At 35.6% G+C, this 14374-nt stretch overlaps 4 protein-coding genes and 1 pseudogene across 4 annotated transcripts in view; 3 read left to right on the top strand and 2 right to left on the bottom strand.

Annotated features, from left to right (window-relative positions):
* LOC104702871 (nicotinate phosphoribosyltransferase 2-like) lies at window positions 131-4382 on the bottom strand. Its single transcript, XM_010418792.2, has 15 exons — window positions 4074-4382; window positions 3816-3960; window positions 3609-3728; window positions 3362-3496; window positions 3210-3271; window positions 3038-3113; window positions 2035-2136; window positions 1824-1940; window positions 1675-1733; window positions 1391-1565; window positions 1183-1317; window positions 992-1090; window positions 796-904; window positions 605-717; window positions 131-508 (listed from the first exon to the last, which is right to left on the bottom strand). Exons 1-15 carry the CDS (start codon window positions 4211-4213, stop codon window positions 431-433), a joined length of 1665 nt encoding a protein of 554 aa, XP_010417094.1. The 5' UTR covers window positions 4214-4382; the 3' UTR covers window positions 131-430.
* Window positions 5481-6090, top strand: LOC104704986. Its single transcript, XM_010420980.1, has 3 exons — window positions 5481-5757; window positions 5848-5929; window positions 6009-6090. Exons 1-3 carry the CDS (start codon window positions 5481-5483, stop codon window positions 6088-6090), a joined length of 441 nt encoding a protein of 146 aa, XP_010419282.1.
* On the top strand, window positions 8082-9720 carry LOC104704985 (annotated as a pseudogene).
* On the top strand, window positions 10074-13389 carry LOC104702870. The gene is made up of 12 exons (XM_010418791.1): window positions 10074-10316; window positions 10447-10593; window positions 10690-10863; window positions 10960-11042; window positions 11149-11347; window positions 11486-11607; window positions 11957-12023; window positions 12265-12315; window positions 12484-12536; window positions 12617-12827; window positions 12908-13078; window positions 13158-13389. Exons 1-12 carry the CDS (start codon window positions 10251-10253, stop codon window positions 13215-13217), a joined length of 1404 nt encoding a protein of 467 aa, XP_010417093.1. The 5' UTR covers window positions 10074-10250; the 3' UTR covers window positions 13218-13389.
* The window catches only part of LOC104704984 (histone-lysine N-methyltransferase CLF-like), a 7007-nt gene continuing 6356 nt past the window's right edge, over window positions 13724-14374 (bottom strand). Inside the window, exons 17-18 of the mRNA XM_019227159.1 lie at window positions 14242-14319; window positions 13724-14135 (exon numbers count right to left, since the gene is read on the bottom strand). Of these exons, the coding sequence (XP_019082704.1) occupies window positions 13941-14135; window positions 14242-14319 (273 nt within the window). The 3' untranslated portion in view covers window positions 13724-13940. The remainder of the gene's footprint in view (window positions 14136-14241; window positions 14320-14374) is intronic.

Genomic DNA, 14374 nt, shown 5'->3' with positions numbered 1-14374 from the left:
AGTAAGCGCTCACATGAACTCTGAACAACAATGCCTTATTGCGAAAACTAAACCTGATCCACGGAACCAATCTGAACAAGTTTAATCAAACACTACACTCTATGTGTAACAGAAAAGTACAACATAGATCTTATCCAAATCATTCACTTGAGTAAACTTTTCACTGTTTCCATTATGTTTACAGTGGTAAAATAAATCAAATCGAATCAGTTGAAAACAGAGTTCCAATGAACGCAGAGAGTTTGTTTCTTCAGTATGAAGATGAAACTCTTACTACGGCAATAAAATATGAGAAACCATCAAAATGTGGTAAGAAGAGAAACTAAGTGCAAAGCTCTTAATGCAAGTTTGTGATGCTGTTGATGCTGTGGTATATAAATCTATATACATTACTCCAACCAATACCAGAGTCTTCTTTTTGTTTGTTCTGTCACTGCAATTCACCAACTGGCGCTTCGTTGAGCCATAGGAAGTGGATGAAATCGTACAACTTCGCACTGACACTAACCTGTAACCCGAGAACAAGTTTGTTAACACAGATTTCTCAGAAAAGAGAAAACCGAAAAAAATTGTTTTTCAAACAGTTTGTAGGAGAACATCAAACCTTATAAGGAGTTGGATTTAGTCTCCTCATATGATCAGGTCGCATGTTTGCCAGCTGTTTGATGCAACGGTCTCTTATCTCTTCCAATGACGGTAACTCTTCTCTTGCTCCATCTTCATTGGCCGAGAGAAGCAATTATTTAGCTAATACGCAATGTCAATATAAATTTACAGTACTGAAAAAAACTTTACCTGCACTTCCACGCCAATAGCATTTGAGGAGCTCTTCGACACGTTGTGGCACTACATATGCTCTTTTGGATTCATTGAATGGATGACGACACAGTAAACGCTCACCAACCTTTAAAAATCAAGAAAGGTACAGTATCATGTAAAATACAATAAGGTAAAAAGACTAATATCTTTGAAAGAGTTATATATCTTTTACCAGTGGAGGTGGTTCGTTCTCTCCAGTCATTATATCCACCAGAGGGTAACCTTCTTTCCCGTATAATCTGTAACTTCGCTTTTTACATGGTATCGATACCTGAACAAATCAGAATGACTATCAAATCAAGTGCAAATGTAACAATAAATGATCAGAAACCAGTGAGAGAGACAGAGAGAGGGAGTTTTAACCTTTGTAACATCTTCAGAAAGTTTGATCCGAGGCTGATTGTTTATCTCCACAAGTTTGAAAACACAACCTAAGGCCGCTTGAGAATAGCAAGTGACTAAGTAGGTGCCAATACCAAAAGCATCTACCTCATGTCCCTACGGAGATTTAAAAACACATGCTTTAAAAAACAATCTTATGGAGCCCTTGAGAATATGGTTAGAGAGTCACCTGTTTATTTAAAGCGTCGATCGTCTCTTCATTTAGATCATTACTAGCAGTGACAACCATCTTCCCAAAATCGGGCACTTTTAGTTCTCTCTCTACCGTGCAGAAGAATTTCCTGGCCTCTGTAGATAGATATGCTAAGTCACCTGAATCCAATCTGATACCTAATGCTTTATATCTGCACAGCACAACAAACACCACTTGCATCTCAGATTCCCTATGATCCGAAAAGTCACTAAATCCTTAAGAAGCAAGCCAAACGATCAAGTTAAGAGATTCTTACATACCCAAAGTCATTGAGTGCTAAAGCAACTGCACAGAAGTTAGGGATTCCACTCTTCATCACCTATAAAAGCAGTCGGCAAAACACTAATACAACAGTTTATTAAAAATCTTAAGCTCAAATGAGCTATCTACTATGGTGTTTGATGCTTACATCGTATGTATCTACAAGGGCAAGAAAAGTTTTGGGGAATGCCAGCGCATATGAGATGAAAGCTACTAGCTCGCTTTGATTTGTCTCAGAGAAAATGTTACTTAAAGATGGTGAATACTGTCATCCACAAGGAAACAAAAACATAAGAAAACTGGTCCGGAGACTACAAAACAGGCAGAGGAAGAGCAAAATCTAGATTGCAATAGCAAACCTGAATCTTTTTTAACCATGTCTGAACATGACTGACAAAATCCTCACATGTGATTTTCCCATCAGCACTATGAAGTACTTTGTCAACAATCTCATCAGTGCTCTGCAAAGTTAAATCGAAATGGCTTTTGTGATATTGATAGGAAGGAGGATTCTAACTTATAATCAAAGCAATTGCTGATAAACTTCTAACATAAAGCAATTGACGAGAACATCTTATTCCCAGAAACTTTGTGTTATCGCCTCTATTAGCTAACTCAAGTATGTATTGTAATGAGCTTAACAATATACTGCTTAAATAGTATAACCTCCATATAAAAAAATTAAAACTTTTGGCTTAGGTAAACTGACCATGAATGAGCTAACAAAAGCATGGGAGTGTGTTCCACGTAGAGGTATCCCAAAAAGTTTTCCAGCTGCTACATTACTGCCATTGGCAATTTTACCCAACAACACAAAAACATATCATTTCTACATTCCCTTTCAACTACTTCCACAACAAACAACATAAAGCAAGACTTGCCTTGTTGCATCAAAACCTCCAAGATAGCAATATTTGGATGCACTTATTGCGCCATCTGGTCCCTAAGATACCAAACTAAGATCATCAGAGACACATAGGAAGATCTAAATCTAGTTTAGACACAAAAACAAGAGAAGAATTAATAAAAAAACCTGAGCCCTTCGAGCACCAAACTCGAGTAGACTCTTAGATTTTCCAGCAACAAACCGGTGCCTAGCTGCGTTTGTAGCTACCAAAGATGCAAAATTGACAAGATTGAGGAATGGAGTTTCCAACAATTGAACAACCTATATGGATTCATAACAAATAAACTGAATCATCCACTCAAGAACAAACTATTGCTTAAACCACNCCAGAAACTTTGTGTTATCGCCTCTATTAGCTAACTCAAGTATGTATTGTAATGAGCTTAACAATATACTGCTTAAATAGTATAACCTCCATATAAAAAAATTAAAACTTTTGGCTTAGGTAAACTGACCATGAATGAGCTAACAAAAGCATGGGAGTGTGTTCCACGTAGAGGTATCCCAAAAAGTTTTCCAGCTGCTACATTACTGCCATTGGCAATTTTACCCAACAACACAAAAACATATCATTTCTACATTCCCTTTCAACTACTTCCACAACAAACAACATAAAGCAAGACTTGCCTTGTTGCATCAAAACCTCCAAGATAGCAATATTTGGATGCACTTATTGCGCCATCTGGTCCCTAAGATACCAAACTAAGATCATCAGAGACACATAGGAAGATCTAAATCTAGTTTAGACACAAAAACAAGAGAAGAATTAATAAAAAAACCTGAGCCCTTCGAGCACCAAACTCGAGTAGACTCTTAGATTTTCCGGCAACAAACCGGTGCCTAGCTGCGTTTGTAGCTACCAAAGATGCAAAATTGACAAGATTGAGGAATGGAGTTTCCAACAATTGAACAACCTATATGGATTCATAACAAATAAACTGAATCATCCACTCAAGAACAAACTATTGCTTAAACCACCTTCACATAAAAAGAGAAAGTTAGAGAGAGTGTGTTATTATTACTCACACCAACAGGTCCTTCAACTCTCATGAGAGGTACTTTAGGAAAAACAACAGACCCTTCTGGAATTGCATAGACTTCAACATCAGAACAATCAAGTCCTCTAAGATAATCACAAAAAGCTTCCTGATTTGAATCAAAAACATCAAACCCAGATTGAAAAATACAAACTTTAATCGATTTAAAAAGTACACAACAATCTTTCTTGATTACCTCAGATCCAGGTAAAGACTCACGAACGTAATCGATCTCTTCATCACTCAATTTGAAATTGGCAAGGAACTTAATACACTCGTCTAATCCAGCAAACACAGTATACTCACCACCAAATGGGTTCTTACGAAAATACAGATCGAAGCTATAATAAGCATACAACAAAAAAAAAAAAAACAGAATCAATTTCAAAATAACACAAAACCATTTAAAAAAAAAAAAAAAACAGAGGAAATGAGAATTGTGGGTGGTGTTTACACGGATCGTTCGTTGTGTTTGCCAGCTTTCCAATAAGCATAAGCCATGGTGAATTGGTAAAGATCATTGAGTAAAGGTGTGACCATAGGATTGGTTGGTCCGTCAATGATCTGAGTCGTCAATACTGAGCCATTCTCCATTGTCGTCGTCTCCAAAATTTGTGTGTGGAACAATACAATTGGCTTTCGTATGAGTGTGTGTGTGTGTATGTGTGATTACGAGAGAGTGGACTGACGAGGAAACACTGATTTTGTTTGTTTTTTTATTTGTCTTTGGAGTGGTCAAAGCAAAAGAAGAAACGAAAGTGTTCAAAAGAGACGACAACCACACAAAGGGCAAAACGAGACTTTGGCCTAGTCTTCTTCTTTTAAAAAGCCTTCTTTATTGGTTTATTTAACTATATTCATACTAATTAGACTAAAAAAAATAGGTTAACTTTACGTGGTTGTTGGGCTATTGAATAAAACTCAAGAGTTTCTTCTATATATGTTTCTCATATCTTGAAAAATCACACCAAAAATTCAACAATGACTTTTCAAAATACGGTTCCTGATCAGAACCACATGATAATTAATTATGGCATGACGATTGACGCACATTCTTTACGAATGTAATATGATCATTTAATTTGTTTAGTTTTTTTTAAGGAAAAAACCTAGTGTGTATCAAATGTCTGAATACTTGCCCTTTGTCTGTCAGTTTGTATGATATGTCCTTTACTCATTTTCTTGATAAAGATGACATATAATTCACTTTCTTGTTGATGGTATATACGTCCACCATAGTTTACCATTAGAATTTGTTTTATGCCCTCGATAGTCGATACACTGCAGATATAACAATTTCATTTTCTCCTAACAATTTCTAGAATGACCAATTTAAAGTATCACTAATAGGATATATTGGCACTTTGGAGAACTCAAATTATTATTATTTTCTTAAAATATTTAAACATTTAAAATATCTCAAAATGACTCGAATTATAGGAAAGACACATATCTCTAGTTTGACTTTAACTTATTTAGTTAGAATCGAGGTAGTGATTTTTAAGTACCCAAGTAATTTTTGGTCAACCAAGAAAGAAAAAAACTTTAAAGGGATGGAAGGATGTACCGACATTATTTTATTTTTACCCATGTGTGACAGGTGAAATTCTCCGATTGGTAGTTTAAAGTCAGATAGCTTTTCGAAGAAAAAGAACCCTAAATGTCACTACCACGAAAATTAGTGATAAGTACCAAAAAGATTTGTCGACAGTATCCAAAGAGCCGCATGAAGAATAACGCCAAATAAATGGCTTTAATTTTGATCTCGTGAAGCTAAATCGCCCACCCACCACCTTAAATTAACTAAGTCCTCTACTATATATGCACCACCATATGAGTCTCGACTATCTGAAGCACAGCAATGGCGGAAGAAAAGAATAATAAGAAGAGTACCACCATTATTGCATCCTACGACGGCAGCGATGAATACGATGATGACTACTCATGTGACCAAGATCCAGAAGAGACAGAACTTAGTTTGATTCTTGATAAACTTAGTTTAGCACCGCCAAACAAGGAGGAAAAGAAACTCTTGGTCTTAAGTCTGAATGGTCTACTTCTACACCGTGTGCATAAACAAGTTTTGCACAAAGCTCCCAAGAACCGTTCTCCTGATGCTTCATGTGGACCAAATCTTGGTACGTAACATTTATTTTCGATATTAATATCCTTTTTTTTATTGGTTTAAATATAATTAGCTTGATTGGGATTGTTTCTTTCTTGTTTAGTGTATAAGAGGCCATTTGTTGAAGAGTTTATGAAGTTTTGTCTTGAGAGATTTCAAGTCGAGATTTGGTCCTCTGCTTGCGAGTTAGTCAAAGATTAAGTAATGTCAATTCTTTTAACGCAGAGTTACGTTGATCTGACTCTTCATAATTTTGACTGATAGGAAAAATGTTGATATAATTCTAAACATTATTCTTAAAGATCTAGAAGATAAGCTTCTGTTCGTGTGGGTAAGAGACTCTTAATTAAATACCTACATGTTATATGTGTGTTTTTGTGTATATATATGCATGGTTTTTTATTTGCTTCTCTTTTTCTCTCTCATGGCGCTACAAATAAAAATGTGAATATTGTGACCAATATGATCTATTCGCTGAGCTCTGCTTTGAATTTGGGATTCATACAGTCTCAGTTCTTGTAAACAGACAAGGTGTGACATTTTAGACACAAGAAGCGTACATTCTCATACAATTATAAATTCAGGGATCTTGGTCTTCTCAATTACAACCAAGATCTTGTTTTTCAGAAAGGAAGTTAATTCGTGTTTCTGTAATTGGGAATAAAACGAGGATCCCTGAATCTCTAATCGAGTAATCAATGAGATTGAAGAAGATACGAAACACTACAAGAACAAGCATCTCATCATGGCAATATATTACGGCGGGAAATTCGACTTCGATATCATGCACGCTTGGAAGAGTGTTGTGAAGAAATCAGAAAAAAGGTTGATCCGGAAGGAAGATGTAGACGAGACAGTAATCAAGAGAGAGCTTATGACAAATTGTACTGACGATTAACGTTTGTACCTAGATCTAACAACATTACAATATATTTTCATAACTCTTTGCGAGAAAGAGTTTTGGCTTTAAAGGTCCATATCTACTCGCTTTAGGTTTTCATTCACTTTATGTTAGCCCGGAGTGTGTTCACTTAGTGGAGTTGACGTTGTCGGTTGTACACGTCCTTGGGCGGTCCGGTTGTAATTTTTTTTCTTCTTTTTTCCTGATTAATTTGGAGACTTTGTCTCCTCACGTTAAAAAAAAAAAAAAAAAAAAAAAAAAAAAAAAAAAAAAAAAAAAAAAAAAAAAAAAAAAAAAAAAAAAAAAAAAAAAAAAAAAAAAAAAAAAAAAAAAAAAAAAAAAAAAAAAAAAAAAAAAAAAAAAAAAAAAAAAAAAAAAAAAAAAAAAAAAAAAAAAAAAAAAAAAAAAAAAAAAAAAAAAAAAAAAAAAAAAAAAAAAAAAAAAAAAAAAAAAAAAAAAAAAAAAAAAAAAAAAAAAAAAAAAAAAAAAAAAAAAAAAAAAAAAAAAAAAAAAAAAAAAAAAAAAAAAAAAAAAAAAAAAAAAAAAAAAAAAAAAAAAAAAAAAAAAAAAAAAAAAAAAAAAAAAAAAAAAAAAAAAAAAAAAAAAAAAAAAAAAAAAAAAAAAAAAAAAAAAAAAAAAACACTGTACACGGACGTATAATTTAATAGTATAGATGCTTCGTTGAAAACTTGAAATGAATTTGTGGTTTATAAGCATCTCAATATCTATGAGATTCTTAATTTGGTGAAACTGTTAATTAAAAGCTAAATTCCCCTAGTTTTTTCCTTATGGTTAGCTATCCATCGTTCACAGCTTCTGTCCGTATATATTGAAACAATATTTGATAATTAGGAAGAGAATAAATCTATTGAAGAAAAAGGAATACAAACGTTAATGTCAGCTCCAAAGCTCACCAAGTTTCCGTGGAGAACTTCGAGTTTCTCATCTATAAATTAATTCTACAGCAAACCAATCATCTCAAAACCACACAAAATCTCTGAATTTGTTTTGCCATTGAAACATTCAACCAATTCACTCTTTGCGAGAAATAGCTTGGGCTTTAAAACTTAAAAGGTCCGTATTCACCCGCTTAAATGAAGCCTAAACTGTCAAATCAATGCGCTTCGCGAAGCTAAAACCAAAAGTCCCATACATGGATCAGAATCATCAGCGAGCAAGCATGATTCTACTTGGTCGCCCGAGACACCTTCGCCTTCATGCCGGGATGACGAATCATTCGACTCTTCTTCTTCGTACTCCATACAGTCTTGCGACACAAGAAAAAATCACGTTGGTTCTCAAAGGCTGGAAAATGATAGATAAATCCTAGGTTACATCACTTCGATTAACTAATATAATATTTAATGTTTCTCCACACGGAAGAATCAATTATATACGTGACCTGTGTTTGCGTATAGTTTGATTGATCAACAACAATGTTGTCTCTTCTTTCTTCTCTATCATCCCTCCTCTTTCTGTTTCTAATCCCTTGTCTCTGTATCACAAGTTTTATATGCTTCCCTGTATTCTTGCCAAAACTCCTCCGACTCATCAAAATCAAAGCTGCTCGAGACGATGGTGACAAGGAGAAACGGTATATAGTTTGTGTTTCTAATCCATACGTGTAGTTTTAGTTTGGTATTAATGTTTAGTCTCTTAACTCAAATTTTCAAACTTTTCGTAAAACCTACAACCGTGGAATAAAATTTTGGCATTTTAATTACTTCTAGCCAAATACTATATCCACTTCAATAATCAACCTGCTCTGCCTTGCACATAGATCTAATCCTTTTTCATATGCATCTTTAAATTATATCCACGAAAACTTTATAAACAATTTATATCCACGCATGTTTCAAAAAGCTTTATAAACACTTTTAAAACATGTTTTATACAAAACAAATCGTATTTTTGAAGAGTGGCATCATACAATTGGTATATTCTTTAAAGCTCTCGAGAAGAGATTCATAATATAATTTCATTTTTTTTTAGTTAATAATATATTATCAACATAGAAAATATTCATATAATGTACAACACAAAAAAAAAAAAAAACTAAATATTGGATTAACATAAGTTCTTACTTGCAACATAACATATGTTGTTGGATCATAAGTTCATAACTTAGCTCTTTAGCTTTTGTATTTGTGTAGTGATGAGGAAACTCATGTTGTCCGAAAGAAAGAGCTACAAAGAGAGCTGATGCCGAGACATGTGTCATTAATACTGGATGGAAACCGGAGATGGGCAAAACGGGCCGGATTGCTGACATCACAAGGCCACGAGGCCGGAGTTAAACGGCTTACAGAGATAGCGGAGCTCTGCTTTGAATTGGGGATTCATACAGTCTCAGCTTTTGCTTTCTCCACAGAGAATTGGGGAAGAGACGAGGTGTGACATTTTAGACACTAGTAGTATAGCTTACATTCTCATAAAATTATCTACTCTAACAAAAATTGTTGTTATTGTTTAAGCTTGAGGTTAAGTGCTTAATGTCTTTGTTTCAACACTACCTCAAGTCCAACATCAAACATTTCCAAAGGTATAAATACAATTAGATTGAGTTTTTTTTTTTTTTTTTATGACATATGGCCAACTAATTTATAGCCAATATCTTGTTGTTGTTTCAGACATGAAATTCGCGTTTCGGTTGTCGGGAATAAAACAAAGATCGCTGAATCTCTCATCCGATTAATCAATGAGATAGAGGAAGCTACGAAAGGTTACAAGAATAAGCACCTCATAATGGCATTAGATTACAGCGGGAAATTTGATATCATCCACGCTTGCAAGAGTATTGTGAAGAAGACAGAAAAAGGGTTGATCCGAGAGGAAGATGTTGACGAGAAATTGATCGAGAGAGAGCTTCTGACAAATTGCTCTGACTTCCCAAATCCTGACTTATTGATTAGGACAAGCGGAGAACAAAGGATTAGTAACTTCTTCTAGTGGCCACTTGCTTATACCGAGCTCTTCTTCTTGCCCGTCCTTTGGCCTGATTTCAATAAGGACAATCTTCTAGAGGCCCTGGCTTCGTACCAGCGCAGGGAAAGACGATTTGGCGTTCAGGCTTGATCTTTTGTTCCACTCTATTATGTTTCCTTCATCTGTATTTTCTACCTAAACTATTAGCTCTTTGTTTCAAGTATCATTGTAATTTGTTTCCGTGAATCGAATAAAACAAGTGATGTGTTTGTTTATACACATGTATCAGCTTGTTTCTAAAACCAATATCTTGCCACACAAGAAACTAGAATATCTCGAAAAACCTAGTTAGTTGTAAAACATTACAATTTTCATAACTCTCTCCGAGAAAGAGTTTGGGCTTTAAAGGTCCATATATACTCGCTTTAATGGGCCTAACTATCAAATCAAAGTATTTGAGCCCACCTTATCGACAACACAAAAACTACTGAAGACCCCAAAAAGTGACACGTCACTAAGCAAATCCCAAATTCGAAAGCGTTCAATGATTCATCATCACTGAGCGAGAGAGCACTGTGATTCTACTTGATCGCCGGAGCCGGAGCCGCCGCCTCCGCCGGGACTCATTTTCCGGTTCTCGTCAAACGAACCAGTCACGTAACCACACTCTCATCTTCTCCATGGCTGTTGTACTCTCCTACTGCAAACCTTCTCCTCCTCTTCTTCGTCGATTCCATCGTCGCTGTGTGAGTCTTCCTCTGATTTTTTGATTCCCAGATCAATCGTTCTACTTATGGATTTTACTTAGATGTTAGGCCTAGCTTTTGGGCTTCGTAGTGGCTGCCTATGCAGTTAGATTAATTCATCTCTCTGTAGGGAAATTTGTGGAAGAAACAAAATATTCGGAGCTCAAGACGATCATCCACGGTTACGGCTATGTTTTGGAAATCCAATAAACCTGCGGAAGTAGGAGAATTCGATATATCACTTAGGGATTACACTCTAACTGAATCAGGCATTGAGGTATTGAATTCTTTCTTTCTTTCTTGATGTCAAAGAGGATATGTTTTTTTCATATCACTTTTGTCCTAACAGTGATTTCGTTTCTCTGAGTTTTAGGAAGCTCAGCAGAGGCAAAACGTTATTTCACTTTCGGTTGTTACTTCAATATTAGAGGTACCACCAGCTGAATGGGATGCATGTGCTTTGGATTCTTCTCAACCTGAAAGCTATAATCCATTCCTAAGTCATGGGTTTCTTTCTAGTTTGGAAGAGACACGTTGTGCCGTCCGGGTTAGTAAAAACAATTTCTTTTTGGATCCAAGGAAAGCCTAGAAGATGTTTGTGTGTTTCTTTATGGGCATCTCTTTTATGTGATGGTTGTTATAGGAAACAGGTTGGATGCCATTACATATTGTTGCTAAGGATGAATCTGGGAGTATTTTAGGCGTTGTCCCACTTTATCTAAAAAGGTTTTTTTTTAGATGTCTTGTATTAAGTAATTCTTATGTCTCAAGCTCAAGCACATGATGGATTTTTCCAATGGTTATTCTAATGTACTGTATTTATGTGTCACAGTCATTCCTATGGAGAATTTGTTTTTGATCACTCTTGGGCTGATGCATACCGAAGTTTTGGTGGAAGATATTATCCTAAACTTCAGTGTTGTGTCCCTTTCACCCCAGTTACTGGCCCTAGGATTTTAATCCGTGATAATCCTTGCAAAGACCAAGTTTTTGATGCCATTGTTTCTGCCATGACAGAATTGGCAGCTAAGGTATGGTATCACTGTGAAATGCGTTGTATTGTAGATAACAACAAAACGAGAAATTTACCTTGGTTCTCTTGCGTTGGGTTCTGCTTTCAACATATGCTATCTGCTGACAGACTAGTTTTATTATCTGCGTTTTGGCAGTTACAAATTTCATCTTTGCACATTACATTTTCGTCTGGAGCTGAGTGGAACAAATTAAAAGAGAAAGGCTTCTCACAGAGAATTGGAATGCAGTACCACTGGCAAAATCGTGACTATAAAAAGTAATTGAAGTCTCAATGCCAATATAGTTTTAACAATGACTGTACCGTCCGGACTGGTTATAGTTGTTGCTTGTATAGTTTGCTTATTATTATAATTGTTACCAGAAATCACTACTTCTTAAGTCGTAGGATTCACTTGTAGATGCTCTCTTCGAATTAGAATATTGTTGTCTAACAGTTTAGGTACATTTTCTTAAAATTTTCTAACGATTGAACAACTAAATTTTGATTCCGTTACTAATTATTAGTGAATCGGTTCTGTCTGGTCATGATCTGTTGACTTGCAACTTTTTCCACTTAAAAGTTATAGCATATGAATGATGTTAACTTTTAATGTGTAATGCTTCAGTTTTGATGAGTTCTTGATGGACATGAAGCAAAGCAAAAGGAAAAATATCCGGCAGGAACGTAAAAAGGTTTGTTTATTTTTTCCTATTTTCATATCATCCTTATGGTGCGAGTGGTTGAGATATATATATGTATATATTCATTTTCTCTTAAGTCCTCGTGCCCTTGTGAATACTAGATAGGTAAATGGAATGGTTATTCTTTGGTTCTTTCCCAACAACTTTAGAACTCTAGCCTTACTTCTTTATCCTTTCCTTGTGGCGTTCTTCAAGCACGCTGCTGACTTCTAATGCTCCTTTTCTTTAGTAGATTGTTACCCAGAATTTGAAAATGAGACGGCTGCGAGGAGATGAAATAAAGGTATGTAAGTGGACTGCCACGAGATGTCACAATTTATTATATAAATGATTATCAACTTTGGGATCTCAATCTTCCACCAGATGTTAGAATTGATAGGACATATATGTGTCTTGAAAATTTAATTGTATCGAGCGTAAATCAATGACTTTGTTTCTAATGTTTTTGCAGGCTAGGCATTGGGATTCCTTCTATGACTTCTACAGGAACACAACTGATAACAAGTTTAGTCCATATCATTGAGACAATTTTTGTTAATATTGCTTGTACTTTCACATTCTTAACGTTTTCCGGATATTTGTAGATGGGGCACACCTTATCTAACAAGGGAGTTCTTCCACGACATGGCATCAAAGTTGGGAGACAAGGTATTGCTTGTTCTCGCTGAAGAAAATGAGGAACCTGTTGCAGGAGCATTGAATCTTATTGGAGGAGATACTCTGTTTGGGCGGCTATGGGGATGTCGTCCAGATTCCTATTATCCTAGTCTCCATTTTGAAGCGTGCTACTACCAGGTTGGTCTTGTTGTTAACAAAATCTCTGGAACCATAATCTAGATGAAAAAAGTTCACAAATGGGGTAATGGGATTCACAGGCAATTGAAGCTGCGATAGAGCTTAACCTGAAAACGGTAGAAGCTGGAGCGCAGGGTGAGCATAAGATCCAGCGGGGCTACCTTCCTGTAAAAACGTATAGTTGCCATTACATATTCGATGAAGGTTTCAAGCAAGCCATAGACGAGTTTTTAGTGCGGGAATCAAATCAGGTACGTTTTGAAGTTATGGTGATTTGGTAAAGTAAACAAAGATGGTCGTGGCTTTAAAATGAGACTTTGTACATCGCAGGTTGATTTTGTCATCAAGCTGATGCATGAAGATGGACCCTTCAAAGAGAAATTAGAATAGATGCATTTACATCCTGGTTGGTTACTGCAAACATTCTTGTATATCTATTTTTATTCTTATGTATTGTGTAACCCCCTAGTTTTATGTTTTATTGTACATTTTAAGTTGCTCAGATCACATATAAACAGTAACAATTTTTTTTGTTTTAGAGAACGATACCGTTTAATATATATATATGAAGAGTATCAATACAATCAATCAGAGCCTCAGTAGTGAGCAGTGATTTTTGAGAGAGAGGACAATTGGAATAACAACAGTAGACAAACAGAAGGTATTGATTTGATTATCCCGGTTGGAAATTTGCAAACCAATGGTAGAGGTAGGTATCCTGAGCCGATCTTGAGGGAGTCGTTGAGATCACACTCAACCATCTTCCACACAAGGTAATGAAGATGGTGGAGTGTGATCCTGCAGACAACTTCGCAATAGTTGAACACGAGATTTCCAACTAACAGTAACAATTTTACTTAAGTATAAAAATAGATTTGGTTGTAAGAAACAAAATAGAAAGAAAAACTGAAGTCTCGTATCATGAAATTGAAACTGAGATTTTGATCCAACGAATACAAATTTCTTTAGACTCAGCAAAATGTATGGATTTGTTTTCATTGTGTTTCCCGTGTGGAGAGTAGAATGATTGAGGAGTAATGTGTTCTTCCGCCTGTAACAAAAGAATTGACTAAAAAAATGGGGTTTCCTTTTTTTTTTTTGTTGTTGTTGTTGCTAAGCAAGCTTCTTGGGTCTACCAACAGAAGGAGTAACATGTTCGTCTTTCTTAGAACCCGGAGCTTCAGGTTTTTTGGCCCAAGCAGGAGCTCGATCTGGCTCATACCGGTAATCATAGAACAGTTCTTCTCCAGCCATTATCCTCTCCTTTGCGAAAATCCCCACCCTGTGATCTCCAGCAACCATAATGACCTTAAACAGATACATAGCCCTTTTGTCAGATTTTGAGAAGAAAAAAAAGAATAGACCCATCATGCAAACACCATGTCGTTAACTTTTGCATTTTTCGCATTTTTACCTTTGCGTAACAGTTTGGTTCAGGAGAATGGTTGGCAAATTTCAGTTTGTCTCCTTTCCTGTAAGCATCTAGCACAAACTGCAGTAACAACATCCAAAAAAAGTTTATGGCAGATTCGAATTTGAAGACAACC

This window comes from Camelina sativa, chromosome 7 (assembly GCF_000633955.1).
Source record: "Camelina sativa cultivar DH55 chromosome 7, Cs, whole genome shotgun sequence".
In the NCBI taxonomy this organism is placed as follows: Eukaryota; Viridiplantae; Streptophyta; class Magnoliopsida; order Brassicales; family Brassicaceae; genus Camelina; species Camelina sativa.
The sequence above is the reverse complement of the archived record's forward strand: the minus strand, read 5'-3'. Positions and strand labels throughout refer to the sequence as shown.